Source organism: Carcharodon carcharias, chromosome 6 (assembly GCF_017639515.1).
Source record: "Carcharodon carcharias isolate sCarCar2 chromosome 6, sCarCar2.pri, whole genome shotgun sequence".
Lineage (NCBI taxonomy): Eukaryota > Metazoa > Chordata > Chondrichthyes > Lamniformes > Lamnidae > Carcharodon > Carcharodon carcharias.
In genome coordinates, this window is record NC_054472.1 from 72641844 (window position 1) to 72661509 (window position 19666).

At 39.5% G+C, this 19666-nt stretch overlaps 1 protein-coding gene across 1 annotated transcript in view; it reads left to right on the plus strand.

Moving 5' to 3' along the window:
• The window catches only part of tpd52 (tumor protein D52), a 272226-nt gene that overhangs the window by 176701 nt on the left and 75859 nt on the right, over positions 1-19666 (plus strand). Inside the window, exon 6 of the mRNA XM_041190035.1 lies at positions 398-579. Coding sequence (XP_041045969.1) covers positions 398-579 — 182 coding nt within the window. The remainder of the gene's footprint in view (positions 1-397; positions 580-19666) is intronic.

The window sequence follows — 19666 nt, forward strand, 5'->3', positions numbered from 1 at the left end:
TTTAAAGGGTTTTTACTGCGAGTTTATTAACATAAGAGAGCAGGTTCTTATCAGTTCAGCGGTTTCTTTTTGATTACAGCACCTGGGGGATTTCACGAGCGTAATCTCTGGAGAAGGACAGGAATCACTGAAAGCAACTCTTAGATTTCCGCATTTGACTGGGCCTGTGCAGATTCTAGAAGTTTCTGTCAGTTTCAGAGGAGTAATGAAAGCATTAGCTCACAGTTTTGTGATCATGATTCCTACTGCAAAATCAGGGTCAATTTTCTTTTTGCTGAAGAGAGTTACATAGACAAAGTATTGTAAAATATGACCTGAAAGAGTGGATTAAATTGGAATTGTATTAATAACAAGCCTCCAATATAATAATTTAAAAAAAATATTTGTTTTTTTTTAGGTGACTTCCCAGAAGGCGGAGTCATTTGCATCATTATTGAGACACTCTCCTCTGACACAGATGGGCCCTTCCAAAGATAAAATAGTCATCGGTAAAATCTTCCATATAGTGGGTGATGATCTTTATATTGACTTCGGTGGAAAGTTTCATTGTGTGTGCAGAAGGCCAGCAGTAGATGGAGAGTAAGTGGCTTAGTGATTCTAATTATAAGATCAATGGTTTATTGGTTAACATTAAATATTTTCACTGTTTTTGCCAGTAAAATAAATCATTTCAAATCAATTTTGGTAAAGATAAAATAAATGGTAACATGTTCTCAGGATCATTTTATTCACAAAAGCTTAAGAAGTGTAACAGTGCTGGTGGTGAAAAATGTTCAGTTGACACATACATTTTTGAGGACACCTGAAAGAGCTCACTCCTTCTTACCTTTCAGTCCATTTTTGTGTGAATGACTACATCTGCAGCAGTTTAAAATTAACTTGTTTAGCAAGTAAAGATTTATCTTGGAAATTTTTCATTCACCTTACTTGGGAATAGAGGACATCTTGATTACTAATTCTTGTGTTTACTATTTGCCAAGTAAAGGAAGTGTATTCAGTTGTGTATTCCGCAACTTTTTGGTTGGGAGGCATGTTAAAACAAAATGCATACATCTACAGATTACCCACTGGCATTCTGTTTTCATAGTTGGAGAATTTAAAAAAGTAACATTGTCATCAAAGCTTGCCAAGGGTTTTGCTCAGCAGATGCAGAACACAACTCTGCAACACTTCTCCCTATCACCCCCTGACTTTGACCCCACCACCAAACATCAAGCCATTGCTTCTAAAACTGCCATTGACCTTATTTCCTCTGGAAGCCTTCCCGCCATGGCTTCCAACTTCTTAGTGCCCAAACAGCCCTTCGTTCTACGTTCTTCCCAATCGCACACATAAGACTGCCTGGTAAATCAATCATTTCAACCTGTTCTTGCCCCACTGAATGTATTTCTTCCTATCTCAACTATATTTTTTCTCCCCTTTTCCAGTCTCTTTCCACCTACATCTTCCGATACACTCTGCCACTTGAACGGTTTTCAATTTCCTGGTCCTAATTGTCTCCTCTCTGCCATGGATATCTAATCTCACACACCTCCATCCTCCACCAGGACGGTATTAGGGCTCTCTACTTCTTCCCTACCTGTGCCCTCAGCTCATCGGCTTCATTTACTATGCTCCTTGTATTTACATATATACCCTTTAACACTGCCAAATTCCTGTGTTGTACACTTTTAATCTGTGCTTGTCCTGTCTTTCAGAATCACTCACTAATTCTTAATCTCCTGTTCCCTGCTCTGAATTTGCCCTAAGGTTCCAGTCCCCCTGCTAATCTAGTTTAAAACCGCCCCAATAGCACTAGCAAATCTCCCTGTGAGGATACTTGTTCCAATCCCGTTCAGATGTAGACTGTCTGGCTTGTACAGGTCCCACCTTCCCCAGAACTGGCCCCAATGCCTCAGAAACCTGATGTCCCCCCCGCTATACCAGCTTTCCAGCCATGTGTTTGTTCGCTTAATTCTCCTATTTCTTTTCTAGCTTGCACGTGGGACTGGGAGTAATTCTGAGATTACTAATTTAGAAGTCCTGCTTTTCAATCTCCTTTCTAGCTCCATAAAGTCTGCTTTCAGCACCTCATCCCCTTTTCACCTAGGTCATTGGCACCAATGTGGACCATGAGCTCTGGCGGATCACCCTCCCCCAGAGAAATGACATGCAGCCATTCCGTGAGATCCTTGACCGTGGCACCAGGGAGCCAGCATACCATCTTGGAGTCATGTATATGGCCACAGAAATGCCTGTCTGTTTTCCTAACTAACAAATCCCCTAACACTACTGCTCTCTTCCCTCTTCCTTCTCCCCTCCTGTACAGCAGAGCCGCCTGTGGTGCCATAAACTTGGCTCTGACTGCATTGTCACGACACAGCAGTTGGTAAAGGCTCAGCTGTTTAAATCCCAGAGGGAAACTTGAACAACTGTCAAAGCCTATATTTTCAATTGGAATGTTTTAGATGCAGCTCTGAATTCAGGACTAAAACCAGCACGCTTCAAGAGGTTTTTTATATAAAGCTAAATTAAACAATTATTAATTTAAGAACAAATTAAACACAGACATATGTCTGCAAATTATTACCAGAATAACTTTTAAACAAATCCCCAAATTAATCATTCCCAGGTAAATCTTCACCGAGCAACTATAACTCATAGACTTTAAACAGACACCAGGGAAAGCACACTTGACTGTGCAAATTCAAAATGAGGTTTCTTTCAATTTGGTTCCTTTGTAGACAGTTGTAGGCATACAGACTGGTTAGGTCTTAAATGCCTCGGACACACGCAAACTCCTTTCTGCTTTTATCCTTTCTGTTTATACCTTGCTTCCCCTTTAAATGAAAATTTTCCATTGTATTACTAGATTTTTTAATTTTATCTCTCCTAATAATATTTCTTTTATTCCACCAATTTTATTAGTAATATAAACACATTGCTTGGCTCTCCCACCTAGGTGCAAGATTTTACTCATTCTTTTGAAAGGTTTATTCAACAAATGCAAATTGCACTTTACCATCTTCTTCTTACATTTATTTAATTAATATATCAAAGCACCCAGACTAGTCGGCTTTAATCCAATTAAGCCACACACATAGATAAACACATTGACACAGACCCTACTACAAGTCCAATTTTAAATCCAATTTAAAAATAAATTTTTATAGGCATTAATACCTCTTCATGACATTCACTCCTCTGAGGAACCAACGTCCTCACCGGTATCCAAAATGAAAATCTGATTGGTGAACCGAACCCCAGGCGACTCCTGCACTACCTGCTTAATTTTCTTGGACTGCCTGGTGGTCACCCATTCGCTTTCTGCCTCCGGACTCCGAAGCTGCAGTGTGATCACCTCTTTGAACGTGCTAGCCATGTAGCTTTCAGCCTCGCGGATGCGCCATAGAAGCTCCAGCCGCCCCTTGAGCTTGGAAACCCAGAGCTCTAGTTTCTGCAGCTGGTGACACTTCCTGCACATGTGGTCATCAAGGACACTGGTAGCATCCACAGCTTCCCACGTATTAGAAGACATACATTGCACATGACCGAGCTGTCCTGTCATGGCTTCACTTTACTTCCCTTACATTAACTTTATTTTACTTTGCTTTCCTTATGTAACTTTGTTTTACCTGGCCTTGACAACTTTATTTCCCTGTTGCTTGTTTCTTACGTAAATGTAAGTAGCCTCTTTTAAAAAGGGTGTTTTTTCTAATTTTCAGCTACTTGGTGACACTCCCTAACAGCAATTTCTCACCAACTAATTAACTTATATTTCTCCTGAGATGTTAGGTGCTAGGTGCTGCTGACTTTTTTTGGGAAAGATATACTTTATTCATAAAATAGCTGAAAGAACATTACAAAACATTTCAAAATGGCCACCGCAAAAAGTGCAATCATATTCAAGTTTTCCACATAGATGATGAGGTGCTTCAATACAATCAGTGAACATTACAGACGTTTCCTTTATTTCCAAGCAGACTTGAATGGATGTCAAGAAAACTGACTTCACCATTCACTGCCAGATCTGTCTGGATCACTTAAAATACTATTGGGTCCTCTGTTCTGCCAGCACTGTTATTCCAGAATAGAACACCCTAGAATACAAATGTAACCCCAGGCTTCTTTTTTCTACTGCAAATCTTCTTCTTAAACCCCTCTTCCTGGTCTGCTGCACCCTCGCCTCCATCAGTAAGTTCAAGGAGCTCATGACTTTCTTTGTCACTGTGATCAAAACCTCGTCAGCTGCCTCTACCACTTCCCTCTCTTCCATTAGCCCACTGGGCCAAACTTCCTCTAAAGTTCCTCCCTCCCTTAGCCCTGAGCTTGCATCTTTCTGCAGTTTCTGACCTATCTCACCTCATGCCTTCTCCAGTTTATCTTGTTCATTAGTCTCACTTCTAGTTACCTTGATTCTATTCCCACTGAATTGCAGACCATCAAACTTTCCTTCTAGATGCCAATGTTAGCTGATATTGTTAATGATTCTCTCTCTGCAGTTACTGTCCCACTCTCCTTCTAATCTGCTGTCACCAATCCCTTCTCAAAAAACCCAAACCTTGATATCACCTCCTTAACTCCAACTTCCCATTACTCTCCAAAGTCCTTGACAAGTCGTCCCCTCTAATTAGGTTTCTGCCCCTGCCACAGTACTGTAACTCCTCTTATCAAAGCCACAAATGAAATCAAATGTGAATGTGACAAAGATAAGCTATCCCTCCTCAAGATAAATCCTTCAGGGTCAGATCTTTTTAAGAAAGACATTGAAACATTTATTTAAATTTTATTTTTCCCCCAAACCTTTAGAAATATAAAGATATAAGAAATTTGTTTTTATTCTTGAAGCTGCATTCTAGGAGGTTAACTAAATATTTTCACATTTAAATGTTTTTAAAAGTTAGCAGGCATAGGATATCTGCTAATATAGTATGTACTGGAATTTTCATCTTTCATTTATCATCTTCCACAGTTGGAGTTAATCCAGATTTAGATTTGCTCTCTGAAAGCCATGCTAGGTGCATTTTGATGGATGTTTCATGAAGGTTCCTGCTCAAACATACTGAATAACCCCTGGTTGTTCGTTGGCACACCAATTGGGTTTCCTGTGTCATTGATATTTCCAACTTTTCTCTATACAGTATCCTTAAGGACATGCAGAAAGTTAAGCTTAAATTAACTGGTCCAGTTTATAATTATAGCTGCTAGTGATATCACAGTTCATTGTTGAGGTGTTCAATATTTCTTTCTAGATTTGGAGAGTAAAAGTTTGCTGTCAATTGAAGCCCCAGCCAATTATTGTGCACTAATACAGTGATGGCTTAAAGCTCTTTACCGCTGCAGAGAGCTATGATTAATGCTTACAATCATGTGAAAGCGATGAACAGGCAGTTCATCCATTGGGTCTGTCTCATAGTCATGTTCCACTTGAGCCACATGGCTCCCAATGCTCTCTATCCATCAACAGTCTTGCAGTCTCCTGGGAAAGGCAAAAACACAGATTTAAAAAAAACTCAGGCCAAATCAAGTAACAACAAATTCTATGAAATCCCTCTTTGACAACATCCCCCCCCCCCTCAACCCCCCCAGCCATCCCTGAAGTCAATCAAACAAGTTCAGCAGACCATAGTGACGACCTTGAATTAAATGTACTTTATCGTACATTTAAGTTTTAATTGAAGACGACAAAATATAATGTTTTACTGCCACTTAGGCATTTTTTGGATTCCACCAAAGCTGTGGTGTTATTGGTCAGCACCAAGCACCATGAAAGCCATAGGTTAAACAAAATAAGTGCAAATTGATTTTGGCTTCTTCTAGTGAGACATTGCCAAGTTAAAGAAATTCAGGTTCTTGAAGTTAAGAGTAGGAGAGTGGGGAGAAATCTGCCCTCTCCTAGCAAAACAGATTTAAAAATAAAATGCCCAGGCCAGTTCAAGGGAAAAGTACTTCTGGGAAATTCCTCATTGACCACTGAAGGTGATCAAAACTCATTCTGGAGTTTACTGTGACCATGGAGTACATCATGCAACGTCCCACCTATCTTTTGTATGCACTGGTAGCAGCCTTAATCCAGGAACCCACCCAGTTTCTGAACGAATATGAATTGAAATGCATGTATCCAATCATGTCACAAATCACGCCACAGTATGGAAACAACCTTATCACAATGTGACTGTGATAAACTAGACTTTACCTTCCTTCTCAATCTGCCTGCAACCTTTGACACAGTTGCACCATCCCCCTCCAATGCCTTTCTTTTGCTCAGCTGTTTCGGTCTGCCCCTGCCTGCTTCTCAACTCGTATCTTTACCTGCCTTTGCTCAATCACTCCACCTTTGATCCTCTATCTACTCCCACTTGTTCATTTGTCCCAATAGTACTCCTTGTGACCTAAACCAGTTGTTCACATCTTTTGCATGCGCACTCCCACTCTTTCTGAAGGCGTTAAAGAGAGCTCAATAGACAAGTTTAATCAAATTATTATGAAATAATGTAATTAAAGAAATAATTTAAGCTCTTTATTAGACTTTTCAGTTCCTTAGGGAAAAATGTGGTGAAAATGAAAAAAAATCAAAGCACTTTAAGCAATTTGTGGGAATACATTGGTTGGATTGCACAGAGTGATAAGGTTGCATCGGCAAAACCCAGACTTAACAATTCCGGTACACCCTGGATGGTCTCCTATACACCATGTTCTATAAACTTCAAGTTATTCAAAATCTGCAACTCCATATCCTGTTGCACACCAAACCCAACTGACCCATCACCCTGACCTTGCTGAATTGTTTTGGCTCCTAGAGTCCCCAACAGCGCAAGTTTAAAATCTGACCCTTGTGATTAAATCCCTTCGTGGCTGCATTCCTGTCTCTCCAGCGTGATACACCACATCTTAAATTCTGAGTTCCTTTGATTAACCTCTTATGTATTCCCACTCCCTTCATCCAAACATTGGCTACCATGCTTTAAGTCATTTCAGCCTTATACACTTAGACCATTATTAAAACCCCACCTCTTTGACTGCACTTTTGGTCAGCCTTTCTCAAGCCTTCTATGACCATTTATTTTTTGCCCTATTATGTCTCTTCAACTTGTTTTGAGACCTTTTTCTACAATGAAGGCGTGATATAAATGAAGGTTTTTTTGTAGATATTGCCACCAGGTACCTTTCCTATTTTAATATGGTTACTTTTGCAATTGATTCTGGTTGCTACCTACTGAAAGACAATTGGGAGCAGCACCACTGTGTGGAGAGCCCTCCAATTTGTGCTGGTTATTCAACACAATACTGTTCATGAGGATCAAGCCCTCGTGTTGCTGACTGTGGTTGTCAGATGTAAACTCTTGTTATGTATATGTTTATTAGGTTATTATTATACAGAGCACCCTTACGTTTTCTCCTTATAATTGATTCCCTTAATTTTCTAATTACTGATGGACCTTTGGTTGCCTGGGCATTAACTAGTGTAAAAATGTTTTAAGAGATTTCATTTTTTAAATCATTTTTAAATTTTGCAATTTATAGTTATTAAAGTACAATTTTAAAAAAGTCAGTAACCCAAGCATTATTGTGTGGCCAGCTATTAAAATAAGCAGAAAAGAAAGGGTTACCATCTACAATTGAGCTAAAGTGTTCAAATTAAAGCTAGCAGTTAATTCAAGCAAGTAAAAGTGGCTTTATACTTCAGGAGATGACTTTAGACTTCTTTGCTGGCCTATCACACGCACTGAACGTTGTGCTGGCTGGAGGTGGGAGTAAAAGGCTTTTCTTATGATTGCACTTCCTAGACTATTTAGTCCGCATTCAGAAGAGAACAGTGGCTGCAGACAAAAGCTGTATACACTGTACAAACAGAGCACCAAAGCAGTAGTACACTGACTCATTCTTCGCTGTGTGTGAGAACTGAGGGGGACTCTATTCACTGCCTTTGTGCTGGTGTCTGTCAACAGCGCTGTTTGAGGCAATGGCTATTGTGTTCGTCAGTGTTTCTTATTGACCTATGTCTCAGCTTGTAATGTTCCCAGGGTTGGACCTGTGAGTGAAAGAATATTTGGAAAGGGTAATAGTGGACCAAATGCATTTCACAGTACTGTCAACTGAAGTATTAAATCTAAACTGTGGTTTGCAGTAATGCAAACAGGTAATTATGTAGTCACAGCTGCAGTACACAATAATGTCTTTTGACATTTGATAATCACCTTTTTAAAAAGTGTGATTTAGTATGCCTGTTTCATTGTGAGTGCTAATGGTATTAACAGAAAAAAGACAAAATGCTTAGTGATGTTGGCAGGTCAGAAATGTGGAAACTTCTTGAAAATTGTCATATTTATAGTTAAAATGTTAGTATTTTTTATATTACTTTTAATGGCTCAATCTCACTAGTTAATCTGACTTTTTTGCTAACTGTACTTGACCTTGGCTAAATGCCAAAGTCAGTTCAGACTGGCTTTAGATTCGACTGCAGGAATTCTAATGGCTTTTTGCCTCTTGGCTGTGCCTTGTATGTTTAGCACTGCCTGTCGCTTTACCTACCTTTCTGGGAAAGAGAGAAGCAGCTCAAATCCTAAAACAAAACATGGAATTTCTCCCATCTGGCTTTGCAGTTGTGTTGAAGGTACCTGTCAGAGGTGCAGCTTTGTAGCGATTCACTGCATTTCCCACGAACAATTACAGGAGGAACTGGCTGTGACCACAAAGAAAATCTCAGTCAACTTTCCCAGAGTTTGCAGCTGGTCAGCACTGACTAAAGGAACACGACTCATTGTATTAAAATGGTTGAGGATTTTCACCTCTTAAGGTTGTGTAAACCTGTTACTGTCTGTCCATTTGGTAATCTGACAGATATCTGGTCTGAATTATTTGGACCCCAAAGTTAAACAGATGTCAAGTATAGCACTTTGCAATGAGAATGTGTTAACTTTTTTTAAAAAAATGATTAGTTAATAGACCTAACTTAATCTTCACATTTGTTAAAGAATGAGCCAATAGAATAGATGCTTTAGCATAATTGGAAAAGCATGCAATTTTTCATGTTTTAATTTTAAATAATTTATTTTTAGGATATTCCATAGCAGAACATGGCATTTTTTTCAATTTTCCCACGCAGTTGGGTGGGATGCATTTTAACTATTTGAGACTGTAACTCAATAAAGTTCCGTTGCTGTTATGTGTTGCATGTCAAGTACATTTGTGGTTTGCTTTTACACTAACTTTTTTAGTGGATTACTTGGGAAAAGTGGTTTTGGTCAATTAAATTGATTGGTCATGCAATGGATTTTTCACATCTAAGGTCTTTTCATCTGCTTGTCCAGCATCCAATACTGCATAAGCAGAAATTATTTCCAACTAAATATTTGGAATTCAGAAGCCATTGTTTTCAATGTCCTGGAATTCTTGCGCTATACCTATCTGCATCGCTACCACTGACACCATTCCGCTCCCTGACAACTCTCTAAGGCTGAACCAGACTTCACAAACTTGGTGTTATTTTTGACCCTAAGGTGAGCTTCACATCACATATTTGTGTCATCACTAAGAATGCCTATTTCTACCTCTGTAACATCTCCTGACTCTGCTGCTGCATCAGCTCAACTGATGCTGAAACCCTCACCCATGCCTTTGTTATCTCTAGACAACTATTCTAATGTTTCTCTTTCCACAGATGCTGCCAGACCTGCTGAGTTTTTCCAGCATTTTTTGTTTTCATTCTAGTGCACATTGGCCGACCTCCCGGTTTTACCCGTTGTAAACTTGAAGCCCTCCAAAAGCTCCTGCCCGTGTCATGGCTCACAGCAAGTCCCGTTCACCCATCACCCCTGTGCTCATCAACCCACTTTGGTTCCTGGTTAAGCAAAGCTTCAATTTTAAAATTCCCAATGCATGTTTTCAAATCCCTCCATAGCCTTGCCCGTCCTTATCTCTGTAATTTCCTCCAGCCATACAACCCTCCAAGTTATCTGTTTTTCCAATTCTGGGCTCTTGAGAACTACCAGTTTTAATCATTCCCTCGTTGGCAACCATGCCTTCAACTGCCAAGACCTTAAGTCCTGGAATTCCTACGCTATATCTATCTGCCTCACTACCACTCTTTCTTCCTTTAAGATGCTCTGACCAATCAATTCTACTATTTCCATATGTGGTTAGGTGCCACATGTTTTTTGATAATGCTCTTGTGAATCACCTTGGGTTATTTTACTATGTTAAAGAGGCTGTATAAATATAAGTTGTTGTTATAATTGAAGTAGAGCACTAATCTTTGAGTTCAGAATCTTGAACAGGTAATCTTTTACTTAAGTGAAGATTGGAGCATTCTTTAAGGCCTTGTTTTGTCAAACTATATTGCAGATTCAAGTCAAATATTGTACTGAAGCATTGGTGTACAATATATTTAAATAATTGAGTTCCGAGGACGTTTTACTCATAATTGCCCTTCCTCCTTTTTTCCTTTTTCTCTTAGAGAATTGATCCAGAATTATGATTTCTGTTATTAAAGATTGCAGTTTTATTATTCTTTTAAAAATTGTTTAATGTTTAAGATAACAGAGCAGTAGTACGAGGATGCTAATTGCACTCTAATATTTGCTTCAAAATATCTGCAGTTTCTGTTTCAGGAATCCTGGGGCAAAAAATTTACATTGAGCTTACAACATAGGAAACAGGCCTAGAGGAAATGGTGTCATAATTCGTAGATGATACAAAAATAGGAGGTATGATTTAAGATCAAAGAAAGTTGCATAGGGATAATGATAAGATGAGAAATGTGCTAATAAGTGGCAGATGTCAGTAAATCTGGGGTGGTGCATTTTGGTTAATAAAAAACAGTAATTATACTCCATGTTGTGAAAGAACAGAGTGATTTATAGGAATAGCTACATGGGATATAATGGTCTTGTCATTATAACTACTGGATTATTAGTCCAATTGCTATTAGTTCACATTTCACCATGGTATGTTGGGAAATTTAATTAATGAAAAATTAGTAATTTGTGGCTGGCACCAGGTAAAATAACAATGAAAGCTGCTGGATTATCATAAAAACCTAACTGATTCAATTAAGTCCTTCTGGAAAGGGAACCTGCCACAGAAAAAGAGACTGCAGTTGTGAACGTTACATTCTCTACCAAGGAACATGCAAGACAGGCAATTGAAAAACTTAATGGCTATATGTTGGAGAATTGCTCAGTGAAAAGCCCTGCCCCCATGCGACCTTAGTTCCATACAACGCGGTTGATTCTTAATACTCCCGGGGCAGTTAGTGATGCAAAATAAATGTGGCCTTACAAGCATCAGCAAAATAAATGTGGCCTTACATGCAAAGGACATTTTTTTAAAGCAGCAACTTAGGATTGTAAAACAAAACACCAATGGATTCTGGTTTTATCTTAAGTGATATAAATAATAAAAGCCAAGAAATAATGATTAACATATATAAAGTCTAAATAAGACCTGTCATTTGCTGTTGACTTTTGATTTGCGCATACAATTTTATATTAATTCCACTTTCCAGTTCTTCAGGAAAAAAATTCAAATCTATTTTAGACAACAAGTTTACCTGGCTTTTGTAGGTACACTCACTTCCAGTCATTCTTCAGATGATGCAAGATGTTGTCCAGCTTTCTAATAAAGTCCAATGGAAAATACAGCCAAGTTCAAGTACTGGGACATGTCTACTTGTCAGGGATCAAATTACTAGATATTCAGCAATATATGCATGGCAAAACTAAACCTCAGGGAATCTAAGCCTGTTATAGCAACCATGTTTATATCCTCCAATACAAGGCTGTTTATTTCAGCAGTTCAATCTATTGGTAAAGTGATTGCCCTCTTATACTTCTGCAGAAACAAAATCCATCAGTTTTATCTGTGGCGGATAGTTAGGGGAGCGACCTGGGTCAGTTTCCCTATTTAACACATCTGTCACTGGTAATTTCCCTTCAGATAAGTTACAGTAATTTTGAAACGAATGCCATTCTGCTGCATGTTTCATTGCAGTTCAATCCTCTTATGAACTGTTGTGGATTTTCTATGAGCCAAGAAATTATTTTTCCACGTTTGTAGAGATATGTTAAGACTGGTGCAAAGCACCTGGAGTATCCATGATGGCCCATTACTTATTAAGCACACTTGAGAAAGAGTCCTTATATGGAGTTCATCCCCGAGGTAATCTAGAAGTTGAAGTGGCATCTTCACATAAGAACATCTGAGCTAGGTTATAGTTTTAGCACTGGCCTTTACAATACTGTCATGGAAGTTCACATCTTTTCTCTTTCTGTTTCTTTCACTGACTGCTTTTTCCCTGTCACTTTCATTGGTTGCTCAAAGCTCTTGTAATCCATTCCCAAAGTCAAGCAATAACACAACAATCTTCATTGTCACAAAACCCTAAAAGTAGTTATTAGTTGGTAACTTACTTTTTAACTCAGGCTGCATTCTATAAAAGACTTGATCATTCTCAAATAACTTTGAAAATACAGTATTCAAACAGTTACTGTTTTTCTAAGAGCTATAATAAATTCTTTTGGAGCATCAAAGGGAAATTTTAACTGACTCAGTTAGCTCAGTAGGCTAGATGTGGTTCCGAATAACACCAACAGCTTGGGTTTGATTCCTGGTCTGGCTGAGGTAGATTTGGGACCTTCCTCTTGCCTTGCCCCTGAGAGTGGAAGGTAATGGCAAACTACCACTGATAAAAACCTGCCAAGAAAACTGTTCAGGATGAAGCACCAACAGACAGTGAGCCAAGGACCTGCCTTTGGGCAGAGCACACACACAACTTGACATAACCACTAGCTGGTAAACAATACAGAATGTGAGGATCATAAGCTGGACTTCTTAGCCACTAGCAAACCAAGAAACTATTCTAGTTATGTGGCTGCAAGCCAGACTGGATATTTTAGAACATTTCTAATTAAGTTACGTGGATCCAGATGTGTGTCTGTGGAAATCTATCATTCACTTATGTTCATTCTTGCATTCCAACAGGTGCAACAATATGCTTTCCTTGCGCCTGTATTTACATCAGTTACTGCGACTAACTTCCTCTTTAATTTGTTGGAACTTGTGTGCAAACAATTGAAGATTTTATTTAATATTAGATGTATTTGTGACATGATACTACCAGGAATTGGTTTATAATATATTGCTGTTCAGTTGAATGTATTTCTACTTTCAGGGACAACCCAATTAATTTAGTGCACACCCCACCCCTATAAACTATAGCCTTTAGTTATGAAACATATCCTTTAATCTTTAGGCTTTCTAAAAGGATCATGAGCTGGCCTTGAATAGTCTATTGTTATTTTTACCAGTATATAATGAAAAACAGGAGTTATTATACATTCCTTTAAATATGTAAAAGTGGTAAATTTATTCTTTTGATACAAAGATTTAATAGACTAAATGTTTTCACGTTTTTGAACTTTCTCACTTATGGTCTGCCAAACAGTGTGGTTTCTTCATCTGCCGCACCCATATGTTCAGGTTGAGAACAGCTTTGTCCTTCCTGTATCCGTAATTCTTCTTTCTAGATACAGGATTGGTTTTGTTGTCTGCTTGAAATGTGATCTCAAAGTTCCAGTTTTGTTGATAGTTGAAGTAGCACTGAATGAATGCCCAAATCATTTTAAATCGGTAAAAAACCTCTGGCTTATTATTCCATGCATGGGGAAGTTCACCAATTGTTTTAACTAAGTTTAACACAATGCAGCATTGTTTATATTTGGGAATCTGGAACTCTCCCAGTCTGCATCAATATGGGTTGGAGAGGTTCCATTCTAGGTTTCCTATTCTATTGATTGTCATAGAATTGAATATTAGGCACGGCATATTGGTGGTTGATCCAAATTGCCCATTTTGTGGTACCACTCGAGATGAATTTCTAGTCCATGGAACCTATGTAATTTTCAAATGTATAAGAACTACATTAAAAAAGAGGAGTAGGCCATTCAGCCCCTCAAGCCTGCTCCACCATTCAATATGATCATGGTTGATCTACTTCAGCTGCACCTTGCTGTGTTATCTCTATATCCCTTCATTCCATTAAAATCTGGTAATCCCTAATTTGAAAAACTCAATGATATGAACATCTACAGCTCTCTGTAGTAGAGAATTCCAAATGCTCACAGTCCTTTGAATGAAGAAATCTCTTCTCAGTTTAGCCTTAAATGGCTTACTGCTTATTCTGAGACTATGATCCCTCGTTTTACTCTCCCAGCCAGCAGAAAGATCCTCCCAGTATCTACTCTTGTCAAATCCTTCAAGAATTTTATATATTTCAATGAGATGACCCCTCGTTCTTCTAAACTCTAAGGAATATAGATCTACTCAGTTCCCCCATATCAGGACTCGGTCGAGTGAACTTTGCTGCGCTCCCTCTGATGCAAGTATGTCCCTCCTTGGGTAAGGGCTGAAAACTACAAGGAATCCTCCAGGTGTGGTCTCACCAAGGCCCAGTATAATTGCAGTAAGATTTCTTTACTCATCTTTTCCAATCCCCATAGTTTACAACCCCAAAATGGCCCATCTATTCCTACTCTCTGTTTTCTGCCTGTGAACCAATCCACCATCCATGCTAATGTCTTACCCTCAAACCCCTGAGCTTTAATTTTGTGTAATTCATATTCGCACCATCACTACAGCTGGCTATAACGACCACCATAACACCACCTGACTTTGACCCCATCGCAACTCATCTGCCACTGAAACCCACATTCATGTGTTTGTTGTGTCTAGACTTGACTATTCCAATGCACTCCTGGCACGTCTCCCACATTATACCCTCCATAAACTTGAGATCATCCAAAGCTCTGTGGCTGTGTCTTAACTCACACCAAGTTCCCTTTCCCTATCATCCCTATGTTCGCTGACCTACATTGACTGAAGAAAATTCTTGATTTTAAAATGCTCATCCATGTTTTCAACTCCCTCATGGCCTCACCCTCCCTATCTCTGTAATCTCCTCCAGCCCTACAACCCTCCAAGATATCTGCACTTAGTGAATTCTGGTCTCCTGAGCATCTATGACTTTAATCGCTCCATTGGTGGCTGTGCCATCAATTTGGCCAGCTTTTGGACATCTGACCTAATATTTCCTTAGGTGGTTTGCTGTCATATTTTGTTTCATAATGCTCCTGTGTAGTGCCTTGTGATGTTTTGTTATATTAAAGGTGCCAAATAAATGTAAGTTGTTGCGATTATAATAACTTTTGTGTGGCACCTTATCATGATTGCTTCAGTTATGAATACGATGTGTTATTTTTTGAATAAACTATGAACATATAGCCACCCTTTGTTAGGTTGAGAGCAGCCATCAAGGGAGGGGAAATGGAGCAAGGAGGTACCTTGTGAGGGTTAACTATAACCGGTGTGGATGAGTGGCAATGTGGAGGGCTGAGGGAAGGGGTCATTGACATTTAGTGGATGAGTCAGAACAGGGATTCTAATCAAGGGGAGGCAGAAAGAGCCTCAAATCATTGGATAAAATCATACATGCTGAGGTTGTGGGTGTGTTGGTGCTGATGGGGGTAGTATGGGATGTTGGCAGAGAGGGGGAAACAGGTACAGGACCAAAATCTTGAACAGTTTTGGGACAGTTGCAATCTTTAACTAAAGCTGATTGTTATTCCTGTGTGTTTTCTTGCTGGGTACATTATAACTGAGTGCATCGTACTCAATTGTCCTGGTACAATTTCATTAGAATCTTGAAACTATTCATCATTTTCATTATATTGCAGACAGACTGAAGCCTAAGGTAATGCTCAATTGCATAATGAGAATTGGGTATAGTTCTTATGGGGAGAATTTTCTCCCTATTTGGGGGGGGGGGCGTTGCGCGGGAGCGGACGTGGGCAGGTGCGCAGCCGATCGTCGCCCGTGATCAGCTGTGCGCCACCATTTTACGTGGGTGGGCTGATTAAGGTCCGCCCACCGTGACATGCACCTGGAAGTGCTGAGCGCTCCCTGTGCAGGCAGGGGGAGCATGCACACGAAAGAGTGCAGAAATCTCCCTGAGGCCTTTGACAGTTCAGCAGACACGCAGCCGACTCTGGTGTGCGCCCGCCAAACTGAAGATCAGAATGACGTGTGGTGACATTGGGATGCAAGCCTGACATCACTGCGCGTCATTTAACGCGTTGGCGAGTGGAGCCTGACCCCGCATGCCGACCCGAAGATTCTGGCCAATGAAAACATAAGAATTTCATAGCTTAAAAATTAATTTACACACCAGGTGATATTTTTTTGTTGTCCCATTTGCAATTACATTTTCAGTAAAATAATCTGTAAGGCAAGTGAAGATGCTTCTGAATGCCTTGGGAGTTGGGGTTTGGGTGCAAGAGAAGGCAGAGAAATCTAAAATAAGGGATAGCAGAAAAGTTTCAAAAGATGTGGCAGAAAACAAAGGGGAAGGAAAGGGGCAGAACCTTGGAGGGAGAGTGCCAGTATTAATTGAGGGTATGGGAGAAGCTTGCTATCATAAACTGAGGGTGGGAGGGAAGAACTGATGACTTGAAATGGGCTGAGATGGGTAATGTTCCAGCTTGAATTAGAGGAGTCAAAAAAAGACTGTCAAATCAACCTGGCACAAAGGAAGGTGATTACGATTATTTGAGGCCAAGCATCTCAGCCCAGGACATAGTTCATCAGAATAGTGTCCTCGGCTCAACCATCTTCAGCTGCTTTATCAATAACCTTCCCTCCATCATAAGGTCAGATGTGAGGATGCTCGCTGATGATTGTACAATGTTCTGTACCATTCATAGCTCCTCAGATACTGAAGCAGCATGTGTTCATATGCAGCAAGATCTGGGCAACATTGAAGCTTGGGCCTGTGTTATGGCATGGCTGATGGTAAATGCCAAGCTGCCCAAACCCCAGAGAGAAACTTGAAACAGCTGCCAAAACTTTTTTTTCAATTTGTATAGCATGAGGAGAGGCTCTGAAATCAGGAAATGATGTCCCTGACTACTTGTGATAAATTTATAGTAGAGTAAACGTTTATTAAAAGAATAAAGAGAAAAGGAAACACAATTACACTTAAACACAAGAATGGTTTCACACAGTAAACAGTACTTTAAAACAGTTCCACAAGATCTTAAATTAGCTACCCTCAGAGCTAATCATCCCCTTTTCTGTTCAGCAACTATCCTTATAGATTTCAAAATCTATAGAGTTCCAATAATTTTTACCACACAGTGCTTTTTCTCTTGGGGTATCTCCTGAGGCTGACGGCAACTGGGTCTTTAGGACTGGCCTTGTTCACATTGTTTCCTGGGAGTTCTGACCAGCTGTCCTGCTGTCTTTTGGGAGATCTAAACAGTTACCCCCTCATATAAGCTTCAGTATTTCCTTAAATGCGTTCCTTCCCTTTGATCTCTCTATTGTCTCAACCAGTCTCTTTAGAAATGCTTTCTTCTCAGACTTGATTAAGCTCTCCTTTAGTTTAGCTCTTAGGCTTTTTTTTAAAAAAAGTAAGCTTAACCTTATTTACTTACACCATTTTACAACCTGCATATGTCCCCTTTTGAACTAAAACAACTTGATTCAAAACTACTCCTGTTATTGTTTTATGTAAAACTCTGATTGAAGTTCCTCTTGGTTCATTAACATATCAAAACCACTTCTTACTGTTGGCTTTAGACTCTTGCGGTCACTCTGGCTCTTACACCAATTGCCATATTTAAAATCCTGATCAGCCTGTCTTCCAGTACAGAAGAAATATTACAGGGTTATTAACGGAAGAAAAATATTACAATTTCTTGTTTTCTTGACACCTCCCCCTTTTTATTAGAAAATGAACCATCATAATTCAAAAACATTTCTCAACTTCTTTCCTATCAATTACTACTTATCTCTAAACACTATATTATAAGATGCATGCATTAGCATGATAATATACCCAAGGTTTCAGTAAAAATAGGATCCATTTCACCCCTTTTTCCCCAGGTTTCACATGTCCAATCTTCCTTACACCTTAAACCCTTGGTAATACATCTACAATTAGGTTTTCTTGTCCAGCTACATGTATAATTCACCAGTTAAATGATAGACTGCATCTAAACAGTCTAGCATTCCGGTTTCAAAACTTTTCAAGAAAATCTTAACAGGTTATGGTCAGTGTAAACAATTATTTCTGATGAATTGTTGGCAACGTAAATTTCAAATGTTGCAATGCCAGTACCAAACTCGGTGTTTCCTTCTCAACCGTGCAGTATTTCTGTTGATGAATATTTAACTTATTTGAAAAATATCTCTCAAGCTTTTCAATGCCCGCGTTGTTTTCATGCAACACTACAGCACCAATACCCACATCACTTGATCAATAGTCAATTTAAACTCAGAGATAAAAACAAAAAAACTGCAGATGCTGGAAATCCAAAACAAAAACAGAATTACCTGGAAAAACTCAGCAGGTCTGGCAGCATCGGCGGAGAAGAAAAGAGTTGACGTTTCGAGTCCTCATGACCCTTCGACAGAACTTGAGTTCGAGTCCAAGAAAGAGTTGAAATATAAGCTGGTTTAAGGTGTGTGGGGGGGGCTGCGGAGAGAGAGAGAGAGAGAGAAGTTGGGGGGGGGGTGTGGTTGTAGGGACAAACAAGCAGTGATAGAAGCAGATCATCAAAAGATGTCAACAACAATAGAACAAAAGAACACATAGGTGTTAAAGTCAACTTTATCACCAACTTTAACACCTATGTGTTCTTTTGTTCTATTGTTGACATCTTTTGATGATCTGCTTCTATCACTGCTTGTTTGTCTCTACAACCACACCCCCCCCCTCTCCACTTCTCTCTCTCTCTCTCTCTCTCCGCCCCCCCACCCCCCCACACACACCTTAAACCAGCTTATATTTCAACTCTTTCTTGGACTCGAACTCAAGTTCTGTCGAAGGGTCATGAGGACTCGAAACATCAACTCTTTTCTTCTCCGCCGATGCTGCCAGACCTGCTGAGTTTTTCCAGGTAATTCTGTTTTTGTAGTCAATTTAAACTGCTTGGCATAATCCGGTATCACTAAAACTGGCGCTGTTGTCAACACAGTTTTCAGGTTTTTTTAATGCATTTTGGCACTCTCTTGTCCTGTTGAACTTTTGGTCCTTTTTTAAGAGTTCAGTCAATGGAGCAACCACGCTGCTAAAGTTTGTCACGAACTTCCTGTAAAAAGCACTTATGCGCAGAAATTGTAAAACTTCCCTTTTTGTTGAAGGCACTGGGAACTCATCAATCGCCTATATTTTTACATCCCATGGAGCCATCTTACAAAGTTCAATAGTATGGCCTAACTATGTGACCTGTGCTTTCGCAAATTCACTCTTAGCCAAATTCACCACTAAATTAACTTCTTGTAGACGATCAATTAGTTCTCCCAGATGCTGTAAGTGCTCCTCCCATGTTTGACTGAATACCACCAAATCATCAATGTACACAGCACAGTGGCTCAGAATAAGCGATAACCTTATTCATTAGTCTCTAGAAGGTTGCTGGTGTAATTTTCATACCAAACTGCATAACTTTGAATTGATGGAGCCCCGCTGGTGTTACAAAAGTTGAAACCTCTTTCGTCCTTTCCGACAGAAGTACTTGCCAATATCCTTTCAGCAAGTTAGCCTTTGTAATTAACACTTTCTCAATGCAGTCTTCCAAACGTGGAATATGATATGAATCTGCTTTCGTTGCTGCCTTCACTTTTCGAT